Genomic DNA, 21,747 nt, shown 5'->3' with positions numbered 1-21,747 from the left:
TTTTTTAAAAAAAACAAAAGACAGAGAGAGAAGGAATATAATTCACGTAGACTGACAAACGGACGCATCGATGGAGACATCAAATTGCGGTGTCAAGTAGCGTGAAAAAGTGGGCAATGTTTCATAGACAACGAACACCAGGTGGACTCTCTATACAGAAAGCACATTCCACATGTCGAATCAACTTCGTATTTGCTTCTCACTCTTCACATGGACAATAGTAGAAGGTAGTATAGGCGAGATTTAGCCTAGTTCTGAAACATCTAACTGTCTTCTAATTGCCTTCGGCTTGGTTCGCCTTCACCAGAGAATCCAATCATAGTTTAACCATTGACCAGCGGTGCGCCGACTGTCCGCCCGATGCAGGCGGTTCTCAGCAGTTCCGTGGATTGGGCAAGAAGTGTTGGCAATGTATCCATTGGGTACCTTAGGTACCGATCCATGAGGTCATGTTTGCTCGGGAGGCCCGACGTGGCCTGGTAGACGGTGTCAACTTAAGCCGGCAGTTTACGAGTAGCCTGCAGCAGGGTCTATGCCTCAAGCGGCATACGGTTGTTAGTTGGATCTGTCCGGAGTATGGCTGTGGTATCTACCAGTACCAATCAAGAGAAATGCGGTTTGGTGGTGAATTGATCTGCACCTGGCGATGGCGGTGTGGCTGAGAAGCTCCTTTCCCAGCCACGTGCCATGGTTCTCATTGGCAGACAACGGTGAGGCCGCGACCCGGTGTGGCGGATGCCAGAACGCAGATGCGAAAAGGCACCGTACAATGTTCTTCAGCTTCTCCCCCATCCCCCCGATTACCTTATGATTAATGTCATATTCCCCTTCTTCCTTACCCAGGTTGTATTTGGTTGCCTGACATCAACCTCGCAAATGAGTCATTAGTCGAAGCCTAAAGATTTGATACCTACCTACTACGCTTAGATCTTTGCGCAGTTACCGCTTTCTGTGATTCAGCGCCTACAAATACACCGCGTCTTCGTCGGTTACATCGGACCACGTGTGCAGGATACCCTTCAGGTCGAAGTTATTTATTATTTTATTCTGGGACGCGCTCACGGAAAGCTCACGGAAACGTATATTATGATTAATAGTCTTCCTTGACCGTGTACTCAGCATTATTACTACTATTACCCACCTCGGCATAGCCCTCGAATCGAGTGGCGTTGCTGCCAAGACTGATTAGTCATTAGTGGAACTGGATGCCTTGTTGTTACCTGAAAAATTCGGCACCCCCCCGTTTTCCTGAGGAACCTACACCCTTCAGTGTGCCACTGTGAAGAACTGCAAGATCGACAACTTTACTTGTTTTTTTTTTATTATTATTTGATAATATCGCACTCATCTTTGACTTGTGATCCTCACGAATCTCGAACCTTTTGAAAGCAGCTACCATCTACGAGCGTTCCGTTCTTAGCTCGTCCTTCATCTATCCAAACAACCCGCCTCATCCCAATTGACGGCGGGGTCCACTACGATATGGGAGACGGTTCTGATTATCCTAGCCCACGAAGCGAAGGTCCCGGCGGGCCTGCAACTGTCCTTGTCACTGCCCAAGAACCTATCCCTCCAGCACCAAAAATGACTGATCAACTGTCTCCAAATTTTATGGAAGGAGCTCGTCCGCGACTGTCGGTGAGACGGGCGCGAGATCCACCCAAGAACGCTGCAGGCCAGATCTATTGCGACCATCCTGAGTGTCAGCACGCGCCTCCGACGTTCCGCCGCCCATGCGAATGGAAGTAAGTTCTTCTCTCATACACTCCCTTGATTGCTGATCAAGCTAACCATGGTATCACCAACAGCAAGCACATGGACAAACACGACCGCCCTTACAAGTGCTTAGAGCCTGGATGTGACAAGATCCAGGGTTTTACGTACTCCGGTGGCCTTTTGAGACACCAGCGCGAAGTACACAAGAAGAATATAAATGCGAAGAAACCTCTGATGTGCCCGTATGCCGACTGTAATCGCAGCACAGGCAACGGATTTACGCGTCAAGAGAACCTAAAGGAACATCTTCGACGCCGTCATATGCATACCGACAATGGGCACGCGTCGGAACTACCTATTGTGCCAGTGCCGGAACTGGATGGTACCACGGCCCTGCCAGTCACTTCGCCTGTCAAGCGCAAGCGCGACTCGATCGATTCGGTCGAAATTCCTGACGAAGAAGAAAACGGCGTGGACCTACGAAATGAAATCAAGAGACTACGACGCGAAGCCCAAATGAAGGATCGGCGGCTGGAGGAGTTGGAAAGAATCGTTGCGGACTTGCAGCAGAGAATTCCGCAGACTGCAGTCTCGCAGGGATAGGTGTCGGATTGTGGTCTCATGAGAAATATCAGTTTGCAATGCATGTTATCTCCTCCACAAGTTGACATGGCTTTCTTTCTCTTTTCATTTGGCTTTGGTTTTTACCCCTTTGTTACTTTTGCTTTGCATTCCACGGGCGTTTTCACATGCAGAGTGCGGGCCTTCAGGTTTGCGTTCAATGTTTACAACATCAGTGGGTGGTTTATATGGATCGATCTACATCTCAGAACGCGTGGTTTACAACAGGCAGCTCTGAAGAATCTGGCGTTTGCTCGAGGTTGATAATACGGACCCGGCGGTGTTATTATGGTTGTCTCCCTTTCTATTCCCTGAAATATACCCAGGCGTTTTCCAACCCATCTCCTTTGTTAGTCTCAACCACTCCAACCTTGTCTTTGTATTCCTTTTCTCCCTTCTCCATACGACATTGTGACATTCTGAATCGTGTCAACCAGTGCCTGTACAAGGTGAAGGATGTATTGCCGTTTAGTGTATACGCATGGTATTTACAAGTACAGCTGAACAAGCTTCGCTAGTCACACTATCTGGCAGGGCTTATGTTGGTCTTCTCAAGAAGTTCCGATGGGCACACGCTGATCTAGTATGTCTTGTGATTGTAATTGTCACCTCTTTTGCTTACAAACTCTTGATTGATTCCTTGTCACAAAATTTTCTTTTACACTTATTCTGTAGTGTGTAGGTCAGATAAATTTGTCTTTCACATGGAAAGTACTAAGAGTAGCCTTGACCATGCGATTATCGGATCAAGAACAGGCTAGTGTAGAATAGTCCTGCGATATGTGGAAGACGATTCGCCACAACAATGCTCAACGGGCTTTAGTTGGTGGGCACAATCACTTATGACTCCAAATGACTCGTAAGTGACCAGGCTTTACGGTCTGACTCAACCCCTGAGGTATCGATGCGCTGCGCTCGTTCCTTTGGGGACTATTCGCAGTTGTTACTAGATCTGAAGATGGATCATCTTATGGGAAGTCGTATGATAGTGTCATGTGCAGTAAATGCGTGGGGGCTTCCAGCCGTAGTATGGTATGTTCTAGATGGAAAGAAAAACTGCCTTGCTTCGTTCTTTGATTACTGATGTTCCCAACGTTAGCCATGTTCGCAATGAAGTTTTATGTATATACACAAAAAACCGGTTGTGTGGTACATAGCTGAGTCAGCCCAGATTTATGTTGTTGCGGCCTGGCGAGCGACTTCGCTGCCTGCCAAACAAAAAGCATGGGATTTAGTTCACAGTCAGAATGGCGTATGCGATTACCAGACAAGGATCCATTAGTACAATGTTGGCTCTTTCATATCTGATACACTAACACAATGGCCTTTCAACCTCATATGGACATCAAGTTTAATGCAAACAATTGATGCGCTCTTTAAACCCCTCATAAATTAGACTTGGATCGTCCGCTCAAAACTTTGGGCGTCGCTCATGAAGATTCCACTCTGTACTATCGCTTACTGGCACTACGCGGATTAGCCTGTTCCTGACCGGTTCCTGACCGAGTACGACTTATTTTTGAAGCATTTATTCACCCGTCCAGACTGAGGCCCAAGAAAGCATGGCCCATTCAACTCCTTTCACGGAGGTCGCAATGTCCCACCAAACAGACTCTCCTTATGTTCGGACTCAGCAATATACACGAGGCGCTGGTAGACTCTTCCAACAACCGGCCGTCCCAATGCAGGCCGAATGGGGTCTCCCTCATGTTGACCCCGTTACCTCTGCTACTCATGTTTTCTCAGAAGGAGAATTTGTCCCATACGAGTTCTTCAAAAAAATCGGCCCAGAGTGGTTCGTTCCCGAAGCAGAAGGAAAGGAATGGAAGTACTGCATGCGCAGAGAGGCCCAAAAGATTTTACCATTTCTCTACCTGGGTCCATATGCCTCTTTGAAAAACACAGCCTGGCTCAAAGCCCAAGGGTTCACTTTGCTTTTGGCTATTCGAGACGAAAGGTTTCCACACGTCTGTGGGGAGAACGCAGCTACTGAGCTGGGGATTGAAGCCGAGACCTTTGCAGTCGCACAGACTCAGGATTTTGTGTCCATAGGGCCTCGTCTGATTCGAACAATCAATGACCACATCTCATCCTCGCATACCCCAGTATCCAACGAATGGCCATACAAGAAGGTTTTGGTATTTTGCGAGACTGGGAACGGTTATTCGGGCTTAGCACTAGTTGCGTACTTGATGGTAATGCTCAACTTAAAGCTACACCAAGCTTTAGCTGTGGTTCATGCGCACCGACTATCCGTGGAAGCAGATGAACCATCGAGGCAAATGTTAGTTTCATTCGAATCGATCATTATGGCCAAAAGGAACGTTGAAGAGGTCAGACGAGCAACTACAGAGGGTGCAGGCTTGATGGTTCCTCCCCAGACTGTATGTAAAAAGAGGAGTTTTACACATCGCAATGAGGATGAGGCTATGGAAGACATCATGGATATGGGTGCAGATGAAGATACAGCCTCTGATAGAAAGCCTGTGGCTCCATTCCAGGACCGTTGAGGATGGTTTGACTAGAACAAAATATTAATTTTTCTTATGATGACTTAGTTTGGAATGGTATTGGTCATCATAGAATTCGTTAGGATGACGTTGATTAAACACCATTTCCCTCTTGATAATTTGTTCTTTCCACCTTCTCTTTTTATTTCTTTGTACATTACATGGTCAATGATTCTAAGCATCTTTCATGCCCCAGGGTACTGATTTCCAATCATTAATCACCTGAAGTGACTTGCAAACCACTGAACAATCAGCATTATCTATTCTATTAAACTCTACAAAGCACATTTGATAGATACAATTCGTTGTCTTCAGCCTAAGTCTAATCCTTCCATTATTCGGAAATTCTTTCCCCTTCTTGTCCTATTTTCTCCAGGGTTCCAGGCCGACCAGAATTGATTGACTCAAACTGTAGCCATGATCTTTGTTGTTGTTCACTATCCCTGAGGGGAAGGGCCGTTGACCCATTCACTGTATTGCTTATAACATTTCATGTACATCTCTCAGTCTGTTCGCGTCCAAAATCCAACCTGCAGCTAATTACTTACAAAAGTGGAAAACAGCCACCATGCGACTCCGTGAGAGTATCCGCCCTCCTGAGCGCTATGAATCAGAGCACTTTTACACGTCGCTAGGTCAAAAGTCACTTCGCCAGCACAGAAATCCAAACCGCCCTCCCTACATCGATTTCAACCCCAACCTGCCTCCTGCTGTCTTCCCCACTCTGGACTTCCCTCGCCCAGCGGTACCAGAGGCTGGCAAATGTGCACAGAGCAAGGGAGAAGAGACCAACAGTGGAGGCACTTTACAGCACGGTCGCGAGCAACCTGAGCATTATGGGGAGGACAAGGATAGCAGAGAGGCAGGCGTCGATCTCGAGGACATCCCTATCAACCAGGTCGAGAACTACGTTGCGAGCAACGGTGACTTGAACCCAGTTTACGTCGAAAACATGGCTACGATGGCTGCTGCGGACTCGTCTGCGAGTGATGACTTGCACAATGAGACTGATGACATCGAGGCTCATGATGAGGATGAGGTGAGCTAACCATACACTCGATGTATCGCAGCTTTTAGTGGCCGGCGATGTACTAACAATGTTCTAGTCCGCGCATGAGATCCCTAACCCAAAGTGGAGCGATTTATGTCCTGGAATGCAGGTGGAAATTTTCGACAATCTTCTTCAGTGCTATACTTGGAAAGACGCGTGTTATAGGTTAAATCTGACTGGAGAAGATCAAGAGAAAGTCGGAAAGCATATTTTTGCTCGTAATAAGCAGATGGAACAGGAAGAATCTCAGATGAAAAACATGCGAACGAAACAACTAAGATCGCTCTTGAAGATTGACAACAGTGCAAGACGTCTCCAGGATTCGCACCAGTTTCTTTTCCGCAAAACCTCTCGAGACACCACTAGTCATCTGCGAAGGAGTAATAGGCCAGACTATCTTATGTGCCATTTTAAAGAGGTTATGAACGCTAAACGGTATTTGCGCCAACAGGGCCTAAGCCCTAGATATGCTGGGGATTGGGGTAACAGAATCAGCCCTACTCATCCCTCTGGAATCGACCAAGATCATGATATGAGCAATCTAGGGAAGCAGTTGAGCTGCGGTCAATACATGGAACTAGCCACAGATACGACTGATGATGATGACATGATGGATTTTGCGTTCGATCATAAAGCTCCGACTGCGATCCCGGATAAGCAGTCATTCATTAACACAATCGGGACAGCAGCTGTTGCTAGCCCGAGGGATATGACGCTATGCAGAGGCAACTTAAACACAGCCCCAAGATGGTTGAATCTTCTTTACCAGCATTCTATACGGAACTACCAGCCAGCTTTTCGGGAGAATAAGCTTGTTTGTCTCAAAATCGGTACCGAGCACGCCGCCCAGATTCATAATACCCAGCCGATAGCTTGCATTCAGCCAGCGAAATTGGTAAAACGTTTCCCTCCCATTGATGCTATTTACTATGACCCCCCTTCATGGACCCCTGTAATTATTCAGAATCATGGAGCAAGAACTAATCCAACAATGCCTCCAATACCTAGACCATCTTTGGGCGGCGAGCCACAGCCTCTACCGAGAACAATGGGTGGAAATTGGTCATATAGCTCTTTCGAATCGCATCCAACAACATCTTCTATGAGGTTCCAGCAAAAATTGGAAGAGGCACGTCTTGAGACACAAAGGGCGAGAAGACGCGAAACGCAGCAACTTGCAGGTGGTAGAGGCTATGAACCATATTTTACTCCGAGGCAAAGCCTGAAGGCATAAGCCGGTCATCCTCAGCCACCACTGGGAGATTTATGTCTCCTAATAGCTTAGGTGAGCTTTACGGTGCATCGATGCAGAGTCAAAGTGAAAGCTCTTCAAGAACGGTTACTTCTCTTGGGACCTCTCTTTATGACTCTACGGAACGGAGGGCTTCTTCTGGAACTATGAATTTGCCAAGGATCCCTTCCACTTCGTACCACGGCGGAGATCTTCAAACTCAGCCCTGTGTCACGCATACGATGCAAAGCGACGAAGAGCAAGAAGGACTGAGATGTGAAGATGAATACTGTACTACTGATGACGAAGTGGTTCTTATACCTGCAGGAAATCCCCACTGAACGAAGTGGCGATTACAGCCACATCTACATGCTAGCTTGCAGACAACGCTGGTATTCACACGGCAGATTTCACCAATACTCAGGATGGCCAAATAAAGGAAACCTGTTTTTACTTCCCCTTTTATTTCTTGAAGATCTTCAACGAATTTCACCTGGAATGTGTTGCATACTCGGAATTGGGAAGCCGCCGATATCATTCGAAAGGGTCAACAAACATGAGACCATTACTTACTATGAGGATGACATTACAATGGACTTTCTAGATGTCTTGGGTTGACCTTCCATATTTTTCTGTCCATTTTGCTAAATACAACCGCAGTCAAAAAAAGAGGGGAAAAAAGAAGTTAAACTGCTAATACTTTCAATCGCCACAAACAGCTTGAAAGAACCTAGAACACTCCATTGTACTAATGTTGTAAGCATCTTCTGCATGTTCTAGAAGCCCACTAAAATCAATCAAAAATTGGCCCGTGCGCTGACGCGAAATCTGCGCGTCCGAACGGCAGCGATTAGATTGCAGGCACGGCAAGATGACAAAATGCGCCAGTTAGCAACGCCGGGCACAACCTCTCAAGCGCATGATCTTAGTCGGGTATCTTTAGGTTTCCTTCATTTATAGATAGTTATACAAATCCAGCCGATATTCTTTTTGCCCCTTTTCTGATTTGGTGCCCCTGCTTTTATTGGATTTGCGCGTGCGCCAGAGGGGCAAAATCGACCACGATAACGACCGCGTCCATACGCCAAACGTACATGATATGAAAAGTGTTTGGAATTTGACTATTGGAAGATTCTGGGATCCGAAACAAGGAAACACAGATATGTCAAACTCCGATACGCCGGTTGAGACTGAGGGCATGCGGCAAGACTCAACACAGCTTTCTTCGCCGGTGACGAACGACGCCGGGGAGTCAGCTCCCGAGAAGATGGATGTGGAGGAGGAGAATACAGAGGAGATGGATGCGCAGGCTAAGGCGCTGATGCATTTATTGAGTACCAGTGAAGTGCGTGTTTGATCCTCGTGCGTTGGTAATGGAAAGAGCCTGTTGCTGATGGTGTCTTTTGCGGCTTGAATAGGTTTTCGTCGCGATCATGGCGGATAAGATGAAGAAACAGCAGGAGGAGGCGAAACTCGAAGCGGCGAGACAGCACGAGCAGAAGAGTGCGGAGGCGATGACGAAGAAGAAGCCCACCACTGAGCCTGCTGGGAGACGCGCGACGCGCACGAGTGCGAGGCAGAGCGCGGCGAAGGAACCTGTTGCTGAGGCGGAAGTGAAGACGGAGGAGCAGGGTGCTGCTACGAAGTCGAAACGAGGTCGGGGCAGGAAAGCTGTTGCTCCTGCGGCTGCGAAGTCAAATACCATCTCCAGTTACTTTAAGAAAGCCGATGTGCAGGTTCCCGAGGAAAATCCCACCGTTCAGGAGGCTCTGGAACATGCTGCGGATGAGTATGAGGCCAATCCATCTGTCTTGGGCGGACAGGATCTGGTCGCTACCCAGCAGCCGGAACTGATCACCGGGGGTCAGATGAAGAAGTATCAGCTGGAGGGATTGGAGTGGTTGAAGTCGCTTTGGATGAATGGTCTGTGTGGCATTTTGGCCGACGAGATGGGTCTGGGGAAGACTGTGCAGGCTATCTCCCTGCTTGCCTTCTTCAAGGAGAAGAAGATTTCCGGGCCGTTTTTGATCGCGGCGCCGCTTAGTACTGTGAGTAATTGGGTGGATGAGTTCGCTCGGTGGACGCCTAGCATCAAGACGGTGTTGTACCATGGAAGCAAGGATGAGCGGGCGGAGATTCGACGGAAGATGATGAATATGAAGAATCAGCGGGACATGGATTTCCCGGTGGTTTGTACTTCCTATGAGATATGTATGAATGATCGGAAGTTCCTTGGGCAATACCAGTGGCGCTATATCATTGTGGTATGTACTATGATGCTTCGTCCCCGGTTTGTTGCTAATGAATGTACAGGACGAAGGACACCGCTTGAAGAATATGAACTGTCGACTAATCAAAGAACTCCTCACCTATAACTCTGCAAACAGACTCCTTATCACGGGCACGCCATTGCAAAATAACATAACCGAGCTCTGGTCGCTGTTGCATTTCCTGCTGCCCGAGATCTTCAACGATCTTGATAGCTTCCAAAGCTGGTTCGATTTCTCGTCAATGTTGGACAGTAGCGACAAGACGAATGTTATCGAGCGCCGAAAGCGTACTCTAGTGTCCACGATGCACTCTATCCTGAAGCCGTTCCTGTTAAGGCGTGTCAAGACTGACGTCGAGATGTCGCTTCCTAAGAAGAGAGAATACATTCTCTACGCACCTCTGACAGCCGAGCAAAAGGATCTCTACCGTGAGATTCTCAACGGCACAGGCCGCCAATACCTCGAAATTAGGGCAAGAGAAAGATTGATGGCCAAGAACGAGCGTCTAACACGTTCCGGGAGTGTGAAACGCAGTATTGATAGCAGCGGTGACACCACACCAAACAAGAGCCTCAAGTCCAGTCGTTCTTCTACTCCAGCCAGCACGACCAGTTCCACACGCAGGCGAAAAGGACCTCAAAGTTACAAGGAAATAAGCGACCGTGAATTCAACTCGAAGCTGCGGAAGCTTGAGCAGGGGATAGAAGACGATCTAGACATCGAAGGCCCAAGCGAGACCGAACAGGAGGAGATCGAAAGAGCAAAGACTTTCAAGCTCGCCAGTAAGTCCACTCTGCCGCGATGCGTACATATTGTGAGTTTGACGCTAACGTTTTCCAACAGAGCAAGAAGTAGCCCAAAAGAAAATGCAGAACCCGGTCATGCAGGCGCGACTGGCTTGTAATTCTCCGCATAACTTCTACTGGCCGTGGAACGACGAGCCGGTCGACAAATCACTAATAAATGCATCAGGGAAGATGCTGCTGCTGGACCGGCTTGTCACACGGCTTCTAGCCAATGGACATAAGATTCTCATCTTTTCCCAATTCAAATCACAGCTGGACATTCTCCAGGATTGGGCCACTCAACTCCACTCCTGGAACTGCTGTCGTATCGACGGCGCAATCAGCCAGACAGACCGGCGAGCGCAAATCAAAGCCTTCAACACCGACTCCGACTACAAGATCTTCCTCCTGAGTACACGAGCGGGCGGACAGGGCATCAATCTCATGGCGGCCGACACTGTCATCCTATTCGACTCCGACTGGAACCCCCAACAGGACCTCCAGGCCCAGGACCGCGCCCACCGCATCGGCCAGACACGACCGGTGATCGTGTACCGCCTAGCAACAAAGGGCACTGTTGAGCAGACGCTGCTCGAAAAAGCCGATTCGAAACGTCGTCTAGAGCGACTCGTCATCCAAAAGGGCAAGTTCAAGAGTCTTTTAGATCCCACCTCGCAGGATGATGTCGAGGATCTGAGAAAGGCTCTCGGGGAAGACGAGTTCGAGCGTTTCGAGGCCGGTACGGATCCCAGTCGTCTGCTGTCTGATAAGGATCTCGATATCCTGACGGATCGCAGCGAGGAGGCCTATGCTCGTGCTGAGAAGGGTCTGGATCACAGTGGACGGGCTTTCCTGGCCGTCGAGACGAAGAAAGATGGCCTTATGGCGCAGATTACTGGGAAGGGTTAGTTTGTAATTATAGTTGTAATAATAGCCATTTCTCTTTCACTTCGGCGGCTGTGACGGAGACTGGGATATATAATGGATTTGTACGAGGACCGTTTGTTCCGAATTGCGTAGATTGCACCCATCTATAGATATTCATTCTTGGTAAACATCAACCTTGATCACTCGGCGAGCGACCCCAAAATTATTATACTATACAAAACATCTTCTAACCATCAGACCTCAAACCAACACCACCTCACAGATAAATATAACAGAAAGGCCCACCAGTCGTATCCAACAACTCCCGAATAGTCTTGGGGGGCGCCAAAGCAGCACTCATATCCACGATATCATCCAACGTAGCATTCGGCGACGAGTCAACAATTCCAGGAAGCACAGTCGGTCCATTCACCACATAAGTGCGCTTCGCAGGGTCCTGGTTCTGCCAGGTCCAGAACGCCCGGTCAATCGCCGCATGGTGAAGGAAGAAAGCCGGGTCACCGGGGGAGGCAAAGAAGTCCTACAGCACATAGCATCAGCAACTGAACTCACATCGTATAAACCTGCAAAGAAAAAAAGAAAGAAGGAGAAGAAGAAGAAGAAGGAGAAGTAATCCAACGTACACCACCAGGATCACCACCAATGGTATAGTGGCCCCCGCTATGCAGACCGAGGAAGCCGCGCGGAAAGTCGCCCTGCATGGTCGTCTCGTAGTCCCAGATATCTGTTTCGTTGACGATCAGGTCCACGACCTGCTTGGTTGTGGTCCATTGCGCGGCCTGCTTGGAGATGTCTCGGCGGAGACAACGGGGGTTGTAGTTCAGGCCGGTGCCGTTCTGCGCCACGAGCCCTGGGATCTTGAGACTGGGCATGAGGGGGCCGAGGTTGACGGTGAAGCTTAGAAGTAGTTGTGTTAGTTGGGAAGTGATACGTTTTTTCATGGGGATTGGGGGTAGCAGCTGCTTAGTACATACTTCTTGAATGGGCCGGATTGAATACAGCCGCCTCCGTTTGAGGGCTTCAGGAAGATTCCCGGCGCGGCTTCGGTGGCATTGTGCGGGACGAACGAGCCGTCGCCTGACATGCTGTACTCCGAGCCGTCGAAAATAGGCGAGTTGACCGGGTCGTCGGCGTACTTGTTCCAGGCCCAGTATGGCTGGGAGCCGGTGTAGCCGCACTCGTTTCGCAGGGCTTGCTCGTAGGCCCAGGTGAAATAGCGGTGCCAGGTTAAGAAGTTGCCCTACTGGGGTCAGGGGGGCCGGGTCTTCTTTCAAGGTCTGCAGGGTCCTACCGTTGAATGGATGAACATCGTCTGGTTGATGTGCACCGCGACGAAATCATCGTAGCGGGAGCGAGCCCCAGGAGCGAAGGAGGGGTCGGACTTGGAAGGCTTAGAGGATAGACAGAGGACGGCATCGATGTACTCGCGGCGTTCCTTCTTGGATAGAGCTCCCCTGCAGTTCAGTTAGACATCGCATTTGCGTGTTAAGGAGTCCCAAGGGGCATACCATTCTCTGCGAGCCGACGCAGTATAAGGAGTACAGGTGCTGCTAGCTTCTGGATTTGTGTAGTGATACAGGATCTGGTTCCCTAGGGCTTTGGCAGCGAGGACATCCCACTGGTCCATGGAAGTGGGAGATGCTGTTGCTGGTGATAGGACAGCAAGAGCTGCGACGATTGGAATCCAGCTGCGCATGGTTATGTTCACCACCTCTGGGGACGGGCACTGGGATGGGGAGGAAGTGAGTGAGGAAGAAACTTGAGACTGGAGGGAACCGGTCAAGAGCTTTTTTATTACATCCTGGCTAGCTCTGGGTGAACTCTGGACGGAGTCGATAGTTTGACTCTAGATTGCTGGCTAGGACAGCCGGATATGCGGCCGCCAATTGAGGGCCCCAGAAAGTCATACGACTAGGGCTAGGACGGTATAGCACTTAGACGTGCACTATTTATCGCTTGGAGGCCTGGCGTGGAGAGTAAAAGCACCGAGACAGACATCGCTTTAGTGGGACGCGAGAGTCGGAATGCGGAAATTAGTAGAGATATAACAAATTAATGAGATAAAAAAGCCCGGGCCCAGATTGCCCATGGGGACGCTACACCATGACTTATACCGAGAAGTATGTCATGTCTTTGGCCCTGCCGGGCAACGGTAGAGAAGAACTACGGCAGTTAGAGTAGACTCCACAGCATATGTGACATCTTATTGTCTCTACATGGCAGATCACCAAAAAGAAGGAACGAGGGACATGCAAAGGAGTTTTCGGGGCAGATTCAGAAGTATTGAGGTTACAGTGGAGACCCAGTTGACACTTGGCTAGTGCGAACAGGGATCGCTTGAGCTTCATTTCGAATGTATTTAGCCGTCCATCTTCGAGGCTGATGTGGGCTGGATGTCTCAAAGGATCCTCCGATGCCAAGGCACTTGCTTCGTTTCAAAGATTGGCTAGTACGTTAGTTCGTTCAATCGACTTAGTCAAGACTCGTATAACCAAACCACTCTCCGTATAGTACATTGGCTGCAAAGTGGTAAAAGCGAGTCTCCTTCGCTGCTGAGCACTTCGTACTTGAGGCGTTTCGCTGCCGGTGGAAAAGATATCTTGAGCTTGGGAGCCATGCCCATCAAAATTAAATCCACACGCCCTCGTGCTCTACACTGGAAATCAATTTATATTGGGGCTTCCCGGGCTTCGTATAGCCTGCATTAGCGGGGGCTAAATGTAGATTACGCCACTACAACTTGGTTTAAGACCCCAACGGTTCAACGGACTAATTACTCCGTTCCTATCTTTCGTGCTTTATATTAAGATATATTAACAACTCACCATATTACCCGCTCGATGCTACCCTATCGGCTCACCTTCGGGGCATTTCCCTGCAGGCGCTACGAGAAGTAGTCCGTGGACCGATTACCCACTACTGAGTACCTACGGCTCAGGTATGACACCGTGCGCCGTGTGCCTTCTGCCCGAATCTTTACCCACAGCAAGCAGAACACTGACCATCTAGTAAATTAAACAGAAAAAGAAGAGACACAAATGGATTTGGAGATTGACTTAGAAGGTCTTCGTCTCTGTTAATATCATGTGGGAATAGAATAGCCAGACTCTCAGAACCTACCGCGGGAGAGTTAGGGCTTGCTTTATAAATGCTCCCTAGGGACGGCACACAGAATGACATTAGTCAATTCGCTTCTACTCGTGGACTATGTAGAATCCCTGCTCTTTATCCTTGCTAGTTTCAGTTTCATATTTAATGGGTAGCGGCGCAGACACCTTGCATTTACTAGACATAGGCTGGATTCCTTTAGTGGCTGGACATACTCCGTACGGAGGATCCGTTTGCGGCAATGCACGAACAGGCATAATCGCTTTCATTAAATTCCTACAAGCCGATGAAGCGCCGATCCTTAGGAAGAATTCAACTGGATTCATTCATCCGATCAAAATAAACGTACGCCCCTTGTATCTCCGAAATTCCGAATGTGTCCTGTATGTGTTGGACGCTAGTGCTTAGAGAGATAGCCCTATACAGGCTTAACTTAGAATACAGAGACTCAATTTTCTACGAGTAACTCAGACTACAGCGGTCATGGAGATTCCTCTTTGCCTCCATCGAGATCATGATTGATATCATGCATTCTAGCGGGGGTCTACTGCCGAGACAAACAGCAGCAGTCGCATCGGCAGATACCCCCAGCGACAGTCGAGCTCCACACATCCTGGCCATTATTGGATCCCTGACAGGTCTATCGGGCTTACTGGTCGCATTACGCTGCTACGTGCGACTCTTTGTCCTGCGGAAGTTCCTCCCAGACGATGGAGTAATCGTTGTATCCTTGGTAAGTGATACAACCCACCTTCACTGTCAACGACTTCTATACAACGGCTTTCCTAATCGAATAAGCACATAGTTATGCGCCTTCGGCGTCCTAGCATGCTTCGTTGGCGAGTCGCACCATGGAGTCGGTCTTTTCTCTGATGACATCAAGCCGGAAGATTTCCAGGTCCTCAGCGAGTATATGTTCTACCACGCCATCGTCATAGTGCTCGGTATAAGCCTGGTCAAAGTTTCATTGGCTCTCTTCTTGCTCCGGTTTGCATCACCAAATAAGAAGCTCAAACGGTTTATTGTCGGGGCGCTTGGTGCGTTTGGGTCGCTAGACATACCCTATATGTAACTGACAAGGAGCAGTGTTTCTTATTGTCTTTACCATAGCGTGCATCTTGACGTTGATCCTCCAGTGTCTTCCGGTCCGAGCGGCGTGGGATTTCTCATTAAGACAGAATGCCAGGTGCTACTCGATGAAGACTTATCTGGCAATTGGAGAATTCAACAGTGGTATGTTCCATCATCACACACATATACACCGTGAACGGGGAGGACCTAGCTCATAGCACTTGACTTCAGCAATCAACATCGCGACGGACTTTGTATTCGCAACCCTACCCGCGTTCATGTTCTACAAGGTGCAAGTCAATAAGCGCACCCGGGTCTCGTTGATGGGCATCCTCAGCCTTGGTTATTTGTAGGTGATCTCCGCTTCCTGAACCATGGCTATGCCTTCTAGCTAACCCAAGCGATCTGACAGCGCCTGCGCCGCCGGAATTGTGAAGACCGTTCTTCAGAGCCAACTCTTCGATGAGCCAGATCCGTATCGGTACGCTTCGACCATATATATCCCTGAGCGCGGTAGTGGTTGACAGAAAGCTAATGTTCTCAATCCTGCATTTTCGAAATCTAGCGAATGCCAATACCTCATTTGGAATTGGTATGTCTTTGCCCCTATCCAACCCGCAGCTCTCACACGATAGCACATAACCAACGTCCTTCATGATCCGTCAAAGGCTAACTGCTCGTAGTATCGAACTAAACGTTGGTATCATCGCTGCGTCATTCCCGACTATCAAGCCCCTCGTGAAATCCGTCATTGGGACCACGTTGAGTTTCACGAGCGGTGTGCGCAGTGGGAAACGCAACGGACAAGGATACCATGTGAGGTCTAGTTATATTATGCATTCGCTGCAGCAAAACCGGACCGTGAACGAAGACCAGAAGTATAGTGTTCAGATTGGAACCCTTGATGGGTCTGATAGGGGGAGTGAAGAGAACTTGACTCAGCGACCCCGTCGGGGGTCGCTGTCGAGGATAATACAGACTACGGAGGTGATTGTACACAGTGAGGAAAGTGCTGATCTAGGGGTTATGAGGATCGGGCCGGCGAGGACTGTCGATGACCGTGTATGAACTTTGTTTGTTCGTCTATTATACTGACTCTCGTTGGTGGAAAATTTGTGCTGTTTATTAGCATCAGGACGGGTCATATACTATACAGTTAATAGGCTTGCCTGGTATGTAATGCGACAGGGACTGGTGAATCCTCGAATTAATCAAATCATCAAAAAGCAAAGAACACATCCATTAAGCGCCTGAGCTCCTCGCCAGAGAAATGGCTGTACATCAAAGAAAAGGATCACGAAAGACCTCTCACAGGGAAATTAAGCAATACCAGGGAGTTGAAGGTACTCAAAAGTGTATTTCAGAAAGGGGAACATAGCAGAAAAGGAAAAGATCACTAACGTGACACCTTCTCTTCTTCGATCTGTCTTCGTATATCGGCGAGTACCTCGTTCCGGTTGGCAAGGTGGCTTTTAAGTCCATCCACCTGCTCGCCGACGGCTTTCACATCCTCCCTGAGCCGCTCGATGTCTTGGCCTTCCTTGGACCTTCCAGTGCCTTCCCTAAGTTCGCGAAGCTCACGCTCCTTGTACTCCAGGAGTTGAAGTGCCTCCTTTTTGATCAGGCCCCAGCTGGTCCTGCCATCGGTCCTGGGTTGATCCCTGCGCCCTTCGGAGGCTTCTTGTGCGGAATTCAGCTTGGTCTCCAGCTCCGCAAGCTCGCGCCTTAGCCGAACCTTCTCCCATTCCTCATCCTGAATAGTGTCGTTGAAGTTTGTGCCCTTGGGGGTATAGGACGATTTTCCCCCGGCACCCAACCGACTCAAATAGGTATCGCCAAATTTAGTCTTGCGACCAGTTGGTGTCTCTGTGTCTCCGTCCGCACCCCATTTCTGTGCCGGACGGGCATTATCGACCTGATAATCAATCTTGTTGTTTTCAAACGAGGCGCGGAGGGAAGCAGGAACGGTGCGGGGAATGCGGAAGCCCTCGTGTCGGTAGTTCAGTATATGCAGGAATGCTAGGGTGGCATCCTTATTAATTGTGTGGGATGCGGAGGGGTTGACCAAATTCCACGCAGAACGGACATCGGTGTCAGGGACATCGAGCGAATCGTAGAGTGGTTGTAATGATTGAACTGTACGAAAACATCTACGTATTAGTTCGGAACGCGAGCGGTTAAGGGATGCGGCCCCGCTTCGACGGGGAGCGCTGACGTACATGCGATTTCACCACGTTGGTTTCTGTTGGCATGGTATATCTCTTCGTATTTGGATTTGTCGGCGGGCTTCATGTACCATTCGAATCCATCTTTCAGTCCAGGAGTATCATCTTCATCCTCTATCCGTTCGAACTGTTCGGGTTGAGTGCTCAACGCCCGGGTTGCATGGACTAAATGAGACTTGGATTCAGGGACGAGCCAGTCGGGTAAAACGGCTGGAACAGTTTGTAATTCCTAATCGACACTGAACCTTAGCAGCAGCACTCAAAAGCTTTATGATGTGTGACAAAAACGCCGAAGAATCACAAGAAGGCATCGGGCAATAGGGGAGGTATCATACACCGTTGACCAGGTCGAACACTAATCGCATAGCGACACAAAACTCTTCGAAATCCAACTCCCCATCACCATCGACATCGGCCAAATCCCAGACCTTTTCCAGTTGCTCATCCCGAAGCCGACTGTTCCTGAGCACTGAGGCGGCCTGGGAGTTGTTCAGACGGGGCTGACCATTTGCTAATGAAGCGAAGATCTCCCAGTATCTTTCGATTTCCCATTGCTCAATTTTCTTATTTGACATGATGTGAGCGACTCGGTAGACCAGTAGGGACAATGCTGTTATTAAGAACCGAGCAATGAGAAGCGACTATAAAGGATGTTTGGCTGGAGATGCTCACGGGTCACTGAGTGGTTAACCGTTTCGGGCATCCCGCGGCGGGCCTCCCATGGGGCACTCGGATCATGTTAAATCCGGCAGGTGATATGCAGGGGAACAGGAACCGTTCAATTGCTCCATACTTCAGACCTACACCTGTAATAGCATGGGATCCACTATGTTCATAGAAAGTCATACTTACTCTGTATGTCAGCAATAAAGTCTTAATATGTATCATACAATTAACATAAAACCACCCCCAAGTCTATGTACCATATCCATAACCATCATCACCGACAATAGCAGCCATACTTGACTGTCCAAATTAAACACACGGACAGATGCATCATTAGTTACTCTATCTCTGAGTCGTTCACGACTCTTTTTCTTTTGGGTTGTTTTTCTTTTCGTCCTCGCCCGAGGACGAGTTATCCGCTCTCAACTTCTCCTCGACCTGGACAATAGCTCGTTCGGCTTCCAAAGCAAGCTCCGGTGCTTCAAGGATTGAAGCCAGTTTCTTAGCATCGTCCATCCGAAGCAGCAATTTGTCGTCACTTTTTTCCACGTCCTCTACCATACTTGAGATTGACTGTTCAATGTTAGATATTTCTAGCGCCCGTGAAACTCGCTTCGCATATAGCCGCTCCAATGCTGGGTGCGATATCGGATTCAGAAGGTCCTTCTCGACCAAGAATTCCAAGTGTTTAGATCCATTCCATGCTGGAATCAGTCAGCAACGCCGTTGCACGTAGGAAGGTGAAAGGAGCGCACCTCGCAAATGGGACCATCCTCGATACACAAGATAGAAGAAAGGAATGTTAGGTATCCTGTCGTTTCATCATTAGCTCGTCGTTTAGTTATACCAAGAAACTCTCTTTATCAAAATTTTCTAGGGAAGAGCTGAGCTTTCATACAATGGAATGAGCCCAATGGGAGCTGTAAATGGACTCGCGATGAAGCTCCACCACATTCTCTTTCGATGTAGGTCCTGCCTATCAGTAGCAATCTTGTGCAAGATAGACTTGAGCTTTTCAGTTTTGACCGCGTTTCCTGGGAAAAGCACGTCTATCTTCTGTGACCCATACGATTCATCAAGTCGTCGCTGAGCATTGAGCGAAGGAATACTCTTGAGCCCCCATTCTTCATAAGGAATCCGCTGTTGGACCTTATTTCCCCACACAACCAAATGTTTTTTCCAACCCTTCTCGGCTTCCTCCCATTCAGCCCATGTTTTGGCAGCTTTATTTGTGATTCGATCGAGTATGGAAAGCTCCTTTGCATGATCCCGACGGAGCGGTCGAGCATATATCAGGGCCCGTCTTGTCGAGATCGGAATGACGAAGAGTCGCATGGCAGCGTTTTGTCTTTGGATTTTCTCCTTTGTCCCTTTTTGGTGGTTTCGGGGAATTCAATTGAGGAACACAGGGGAATTGTTGAAAACGGCGAGGGAGTACACGGCTAGTGATCAACAAGAGAAAACAACCGATTCAAGGGAGCTTGTAAAAATAGCATTCCTTCTTCTAGAGTGAAATTAAGATTAGTTTTTATATAATTTTTCCCCCTTCTTCTTTAGGGTTTTTGCTCTCTTTTGCCCCTTGATGGGTATGACGGAGGCGAATAAAACAAGCTGACCTGGTGGAAGGTGGACGACGGTTGTTTGGTCGCGGGCGGTATTGAGAGACGTCATTCCGCACCCAGCGAAAAGATTAGTGCCGTAATTATCAACGGAACATTTCCCAAGAGGGATAAATTACTAGTACTTCTCTGGGTTTAGCAGCATTAAGCAACTATTACCACCCAGAATTGTTTCTCTCCCCCCCCCGTTCTTCCCCAGCCCCCCAAAGGCTGTAATTGCTGTGACCTTGCACTTTTTTGGGTTCCTATTCTAATCTAATGACCCGTTCCTCAAAAGGGTCATAAGCTTGCTCAGTTTCCAGAGAAACGCCGTGTTCTCGGAGCTGAGGGGGCTGTGAGGCGGCGATGCAGGCGAGATCCATTGTCTTCCCATAACTTTCCGACAGCCGAAGCAACCACATCTGAAACGACCCATTGGAGTAGAAGGCGATGGCACAGGATGCGCGCATTTTGCGCGCACTTCCTTCAGGTCCACACTCGGTCTTAGATTCTCAACTAAGCGAGAAATCAACCAAGACAGAATGGATGTCTGGAGCCATCAACCAGAACGAGCAGACGAATCATGACCAGTTTCCCGAACTTCCTCACAATGGCACGCTGGAATTGTCGCCCAATGTCTTACAGGCTCTAGAGGAAGCGTCAACGGAGGATGGCCAGGATCATGTCGTATTAGAAAAGAGAATGCGGACTCTTCCGGGTGCGTAGTATACTCGACAAACCCCAGCCATCTTTGGCGAAAGCTTTACTGATAACAGTTTATGCAATAGCTTGGATCGGATCTGTCGATTACAAGGAACCTGAGGGCGAATCTTCTGCTGCCTCACGACTACTACCTTCGCATCCCGATGATGCCGTTGTCGCCCAGCATAACCACTCACCCCATACGACTGCAAAAATAGATTTCGCCGGTCGAGGAACAAGCTTGGAAGAAGGGCGCGCGACATCGCCTCGTGAATCGCGTTGGAAGAATTTCTCCAAATCGATTGCCTACCCAAGGGACCCAGGTGCTGAGGAAAAACTTGTGACCCCCGAATGGATGAACGAAAACCACGGTGACTACTCGCAACCATGGCGCGGAAGACTTGAAGACTGGAGTGGGGAGGATACAGAAGATCCGCTGAGAAAGAAACGGCGGAGAGAGATTTGGTTCAAACGCCTCCATCATACCCTATTGAAGAGTCCTATAGTACCCTTGGTTTTTCGCCTAACGGTGTGGGTCTTTTCACTCACTGCGCTTGCGCTTGGAGCCTCCATTCAGCGCATGTCGCGTGCGTATGTGCATCCGCAGGGCCCCTCTGCACTAATGGCGATTATTGTTGACGCCGTAGCCCTGGTTTACCTGGTGTATATCACCTGGGATGAATATACTTCCAAACCGCTGGGCCTTCGTTCCCCCTCGGCCAAAGCACGGCTTGTCCTTCTCGACATTTTCTTCATTGTCTTTGACTCTGCCAACCTAAGTTTGGCCTTTGAGTCACTGTCCACAGTTAGTGGCGCATGTACCATCGGTGAGGTTAACCAGCAGGTCGCTCCTAAGAACAATGCAATCTGCGACCGCCAAATTGCGCTAGCCAGTGTGCTATTAATTGCTCTTTTGGCTTGGCTTACAACGTTCGCCATTAGTGTTTTAAGGTATATCCATCTATCCATTTACATCTCTCATTCTTTCTCCACAATGCACAGGACTAATTGCTTCGAACAGACTCGTAGATCGCGCTGCACAATGATAATCCTTTTGGCTTTTTATCATCTTATCTTGCGCTATCTACATATAGCCTTAAAAATAGTTTTTTGCTTCGCTCATTCATTCTAGGAGGCTCAGCTCAGGTCCCTCCTTTTTTTCTCTCTCTTTTTTCTTTTTACTTTTTTTTCCCTCACTTTCTCTTCTCGACGGTGGGTCTGCCGTCTCCATTTCTTCAACCAGCACTACGGAGTACTCCACTTTACTGATCTCACCTTATCCCTTTGTTTCTCACAATTTTTTTT

At 48.7% G+C, this 21,747-nt stretch overlaps 9 protein-coding genes across 9 annotated transcripts; 6 read left to right on the top strand and 3 right to left on the bottom strand.

The window, feature by feature from the left end:
* Positions 1–1,482: 1,482 nt before the first annotated feature.
* On the top strand, positions 1,483–2,319 carry ANOM_010157 (putative C2H2 transcription factor; the record flags this gene model as incomplete). The annotated part of the gene is made up of 2 exons (XM_015555413.1): positions 1,483–1,745; positions 1,809–2,319. 2 exons carry the CDS (start codon positions 1,483–1,485, stop codon positions 2,317–2,319), a joined length of 774 nt encoding a protein of 257 aa, XP_015401911.1.
* A 1,580-nt stretch (positions 2,320–3,899) lies between these two features.
* On the top strand, positions 3,900–4,847 carry ANOM_010156 (dual specificity protein phosphatase family protein; the record flags this gene model as incomplete). Its single annotated transcript, XM_015555412.1, has 1 exon — positions 3,900–4,847. The coding sequence occupies one exon, from the start codon at positions 3,900–3,902 to the stop codon at positions 4,845–4,847; it is 948 nt and encodes a 315-aa protein (XP_015401910.1).
* Positions 4,848–5,415: 568 nt separating this feature from the next.
* On the top strand, positions 5,416–7,132 carry ANOM_010155 (uncharacterized protein; the record flags this gene model as incomplete). The annotated part of the gene is made up of 2 exons (XM_015555411.1): positions 5,416–5,886; positions 5,954–7,132. 2 exons carry the CDS (start codon positions 5,416–5,418, stop codon positions 7,130–7,132), a joined length of 1,650 nt encoding a protein of 549 aa, XP_015401909.1.
* A 1,096-nt stretch (positions 7,133–8,228) lies between these two features.
* Positions 8,229–11,093, top strand: ANOM_010154 (putative SNF2 family helicase/ATPase PasG; the record flags this gene model as incomplete). Its single annotated transcript, XM_015555410.1, has 4 exons — positions 8,229–8,474; positions 8,548–9,393; positions 9,443–10,181; positions 10,243–11,093. 4 exons carry the CDS (start codon positions 8,229–8,231, stop codon positions 11,091–11,093), a joined length of 2,682 nt encoding a protein of 893 aa, XP_015401908.1.
* A 235-nt stretch (positions 11,094–11,328) lies between these two features.
* On the bottom strand, positions 11,329–12,768 carry ANOM_010153 (tyrosinase family protein; the record flags this gene model as incomplete). Its single annotated transcript, XM_015555409.1, has 5 exons — positions 11,329–11,592; positions 11,696–11,969; positions 12,047–12,312; positions 12,364–12,526; positions 12,581–12,768. The coding sequence occupies 5 exons, from the start codon at positions 12,766–12,768 to the stop codon at positions 11,329–11,331; spliced, it is 1,155 nt and encodes a 384-aa protein (XP_015401907.1).
* A 1,926-nt stretch (positions 12,769–14,694) lies between these two features.
* ANOM_010152 (uncharacterized protein) lies at positions 14,695–16,319 on the top strand (the record flags this gene model as incomplete). Its single annotated transcript, XM_015555408.1, has 7 exons — positions 14,695–14,913; positions 14,986–15,217; positions 15,267–15,413; positions 15,483–15,600; positions 15,664–15,732; positions 15,817–15,843; positions 15,935–16,319. 7 exons carry the CDS (start codon positions 14,695–14,697, stop codon positions 16,317–16,319), a joined length of 1,197 nt encoding a protein of 398 aa, XP_015401906.1.
* A 328-nt stretch (positions 16,320–16,647) lies between these two features.
* On the bottom strand, positions 16,648–18,051 carry end3 (cytoskeletal adaptor protein SagA; the record flags this gene model as incomplete). The annotated part of the gene is made up of 3 exons (XM_015555407.1): positions 16,648–17,387; positions 17,471–17,705; positions 17,812–18,051. 3 exons carry the CDS (start codon positions 18,049–18,051, stop codon positions 16,648–16,650), a joined length of 1,215 nt encoding a protein of 404 aa, XP_015401913.1.
* Positions 18,052–18,303: 252 nt separating this feature from the next.
* Positions 18,304–19,477, bottom strand: ANOM_010150 (mitochondrial K+-H+ exchange-related family protein; the record flags this gene model as incomplete). Its single annotated transcript, XM_015555406.1, has 3 exons — positions 18,304–18,846; positions 18,898–18,953; positions 19,041–19,477. 3 exons carry the CDS (start codon positions 19,475–19,477, stop codon positions 18,500–18,502), a joined length of 840 nt encoding a protein of 279 aa, XP_015401912.1. The 3' UTR covers positions 18,304–18,499.
* A 713-nt stretch (positions 19,478–20,190) lies between these two features.
* Positions 20,191–21,568, top strand: ANOM_010149 (phospholipase D regulator; the record flags this gene model as incomplete). The annotated part of the gene is made up of 3 exons (XM_015555405.1): positions 20,191–20,458; positions 20,529–21,393; positions 21,464–21,568. 3 exons carry the CDS (start codon positions 20,191–20,193, stop codon positions 21,486–21,488), a joined length of 1,158 nt encoding a protein of 385 aa, XP_015401914.1. The 3' UTR covers positions 21,489–21,568.
* Between the last annotated feature and the right edge of the window lie 179 nt (positions 21,569–21,747).

Source organism: Aspergillus nomiae, assembly GCF_001204775.2.
Source record: "Aspergillus nomiae NRRL 13137 chromosome Unknown contig00511, whole genome shotgun sequence".
In the NCBI taxonomy this organism is placed as follows: domain Eukaryota; kingdom Fungi; phylum Ascomycota; class Eurotiomycetes; order Eurotiales; family Aspergillaceae; genus Aspergillus; species Aspergillus nomiae.
Note: the sequence above shows the minus strand (reverse complement) of the source record. Positions and strands in the feature narration are given on the sequence as shown.